Genomic DNA, 2805 nt, shown 5'->3' on the forward strand with positions numbered 1-2805 from the left:
AAACTGCTAGGGAGCCAGCCCCGTGAACATGGGTGTTTTCAGTTGCACGTGCATTTGAAACTTAATGGGTTTTATACACACACACACACACACACATACATGCAGGCTTTCACAGGGTAGACAGAGGTGCATTAGGAAAAGATCCTTTTCCAAGTGTGTGTGCATTTATTTTTCTCTTCTCTTCCCCCCTCCCCCCCCCCTTTTTTTTCCCCTATTTGCTTGTGGTTTTCAGTGGCAAGAACAGCAAGGAAAAGGAAGACTTCCCCAGAGCCGGAAGGAGAGGTCGGCCCCCCGAAGATCAACGGGGAGGCCCAGCCGTGGCTGTCCACGTCCACGGAAGGGCTCAAGATCCCCCTGAACCCGACACCCGCGTTTGTGTCTCCGCCGCCGCCCACAGCCTCGCCCCATTCCAACCGGACCACCACGCCGCCCGAAGCTGCCCAGAACGGCCAGTCCCCCATGGCAGCCCTGATCCTAGTAGCAGACAATGCGGGGGGCAGCCACGCCTCCAAAGATGCCAACCCGGTGCACTCCACCACCAGGAGGAACAGCAGCAGCCCGCCCTCTCCGTCCTCTATGAACCAAAGAAGGCTGGGCCCCAGGGAGGTGGGGGGCCAGGGGGCCGGCGGCACCGGAGGACTGGAGCCCGTGCACCCCGCCAGCCTCCCGGACTCCTCCCTGGCGGCCAGCGCCCCCCTGTGCTGCACCCTCTGCCACGAGCGCCTGGAGGACACCCACTTCGTGCAGTGCCCGTCGGTCCCTTCCCACAAGTTCTGCTTCCCTTGCTCCAGACAGAGCATCAAGCAGCAGGGGGCCAGCGGGGAGGTCTACTGCCCCAGCGGGGAGAAGTGCCCCCTGGTGGGCTCCAACGTCCCCTGGGCCTTCATGCAAGGGGAGATCGCCACCATCCTGGCCGGAGACGTGAAAGTGAAAAAAGAGAGAGACTCGTGACTTCCCGGTTTCGGAAAAACCCGATGGCTACCCTTCACGAAAACTGCTTGAACTGTATATATATAATCTCCATATATATATTATATATATATATATCCAAGACAAGGGAAATGTAGACTTCATAAACATGGCTGTATAATTTTGATGATTTTTTTTTTGAATACATTGTGTTTCTATATATATATTTTTTTTGACGACAAAAGGTATGTACTTATCAAGGCATTTTTCTTCTTTTGTTAACGTTATTAGCCTATCTCTGTGCTTCATTATCTTGGTGACAGTGACCGGTTCCATGTAGGCTGTGACTTGCGCTGCTTTTTTAGAGCACTTGGCAAACCCCCCGAACTGCTTCTAGCTGTATTTGTAATGCACTTATTTTAAAAAGAAGAAAAAAAAAAGCCAAATACATTTTCTGACGTTGTAAGATTGCCTTACTGTCCGTTATTCCTTGTGGCTGGCTCCTGTCGCAGGCCGGAGGCCAACTGGTGGAGAAGGAGAGGAAGTGAGTTGGCAGGGGCGCCCTTGTGAAGTGGGCACGCCACTGGGCAACCTCACCAAGCTGACCCCCAAAACACTGTCCCCTGAAAGGAACGGGAAGAGAGGTTTTGAGTCCGTCTTTGTTTTGTTTTTCAAGTTCAGTTGTTGGGACGTGGAGGACTGCCTGGGAGTAGCTGCTGAGAGAATTTGGGGGACGGTGTGGTTTTGAGGGAGACTTTCTCTTGATTTTTTAAGGCAAAGTTGACCACTGCTCACCGCCCACGCAATCAGTTGTAAGATCCTAATGCTGCATGCTAGTCGGTTACATAATCCACAGTCGGGTGACGGAGGGTGGTGACGGTGGTGTGCAGATGGCACTGCCATCTTTGACCGGGGGCCTGGTTCTGCCCGGAGCTCTGTTGTAAACACCCCGAGCTCTGTTATTGCCAGCGCCTTGGCCTTTGGAAAGAGTTGCAATAGGAACTCCAGTCCCCGTGAACTTGGAGACGGTGGGGTTGCTTTCGTTTCTGTTTCGTGTTTTGTTTTGTTTTTATCATTGACCTGTAGCGCTGTGGCTGTGGCTAGCGTCACCTACACCCTGTCTCTTGCAAGTGCTGAGTGCAGTCATGGTACAATGACAGCCGCTGCACCAGGGTGCTGGTTGCCAGGACTGCCAGGGGCCGTGTCAGTGACAGCCCAGCTGGGGGTGGAGGACACTCATTTCCTCTTACCTGTAGAGTGAATAATAACAGTTCTTTGGGGGGGGGGGGGGGGGGAAAGATAAACTAGTGAAAATTAAAAGGTTTTACATAACAGGCCCCACCTCTCCCAACTCTTTTCAGAAGCCTTTTGTAAACTAATTTCTTTTGATGACTATTTTGCATCAGTGAAATGATTTTTTAAAAACCAATAAAATCATCAGCTGTAGTAGACATAGTTGTCCCCGGAGCGAGGCTGTTTTTTCTTTTGTGCTGTTCTCACATCCACAGGAGCACGATTCTAAGCCCTTTGATGTTCAGGTGTGTGTAACTTGGCCCTAATATCAGGCTGAATCATCGTTTTCCAGGTCTGTTGCAACGTAACGTCGTGTATCGTTCACAACCCAGCTTTTATTTGCATTTGAAAACAGATTGTTCCCCGCTTTGGGTTATTTTTTAGTTACGTGTTTTGTCTTTCGAAAAGTGCTCAAAAAGATTTTTCTTAATTGTCGGGTTATTAACACTTGAAAATCAGATACTGCGCCAAATACAGTCTCTTTCGTAGTGTTTTTAATGAGTGCACTTATTAATGCTGTGCAAATTCATGTTCCTAGTCATTGTTATATGGCCGACAGACTTGCATGATTAACCAGTTTGTTTCGTGTTTTGTGTTTTTTTT

The 2805-nt window shown here is 50.0% G+C and overlaps 1 protein-coding gene across 1 annotated transcript; it reads left to right on the top strand.

The window, feature by feature from the left end:
* The first annotated feature begins 6 nt into the window (after positions 1 to 6).
* Positions 7 to 2193, top strand: IRF2BP2 (interferon regulatory factor 2 binding protein 2). Its single transcript, XM_014446835.1, has one exon. It carries the CDS (start codon positions 460 to 462, stop codon positions 949 to 951), a length of 492 nt encoding a protein of 163 aa, XP_014302321.1. The 5' UTR covers positions 7 to 459; the 3' UTR covers positions 952 to 2193.
* Positions 2194 to 2805: the final 612 nt, after the last annotated feature.

The sequence above is a fragment of the Myotis lucifugus genome, unplaced genomic scaffold (assembly GCF_000147115.1).
Source record: "Myotis lucifugus unplaced genomic scaffold, Myoluc2.0 scaffold_578, whole genome shotgun sequence".
Classification (NCBI taxonomy): domain Eukaryota; kingdom Metazoa; phylum Chordata; class Mammalia; order Chiroptera; family Vespertilionidae; genus Myotis; species Myotis lucifugus.

What these genes read in the sequence shown, in the direction of transcription:
- IRF2BP2 (XM_014446835.1), top strand. Translation starts at nt 460, where the DNA reads ATGGCAGCCCTGATCCTAGTAGCAGACAATGCGGGGGGCAGCCACGCC.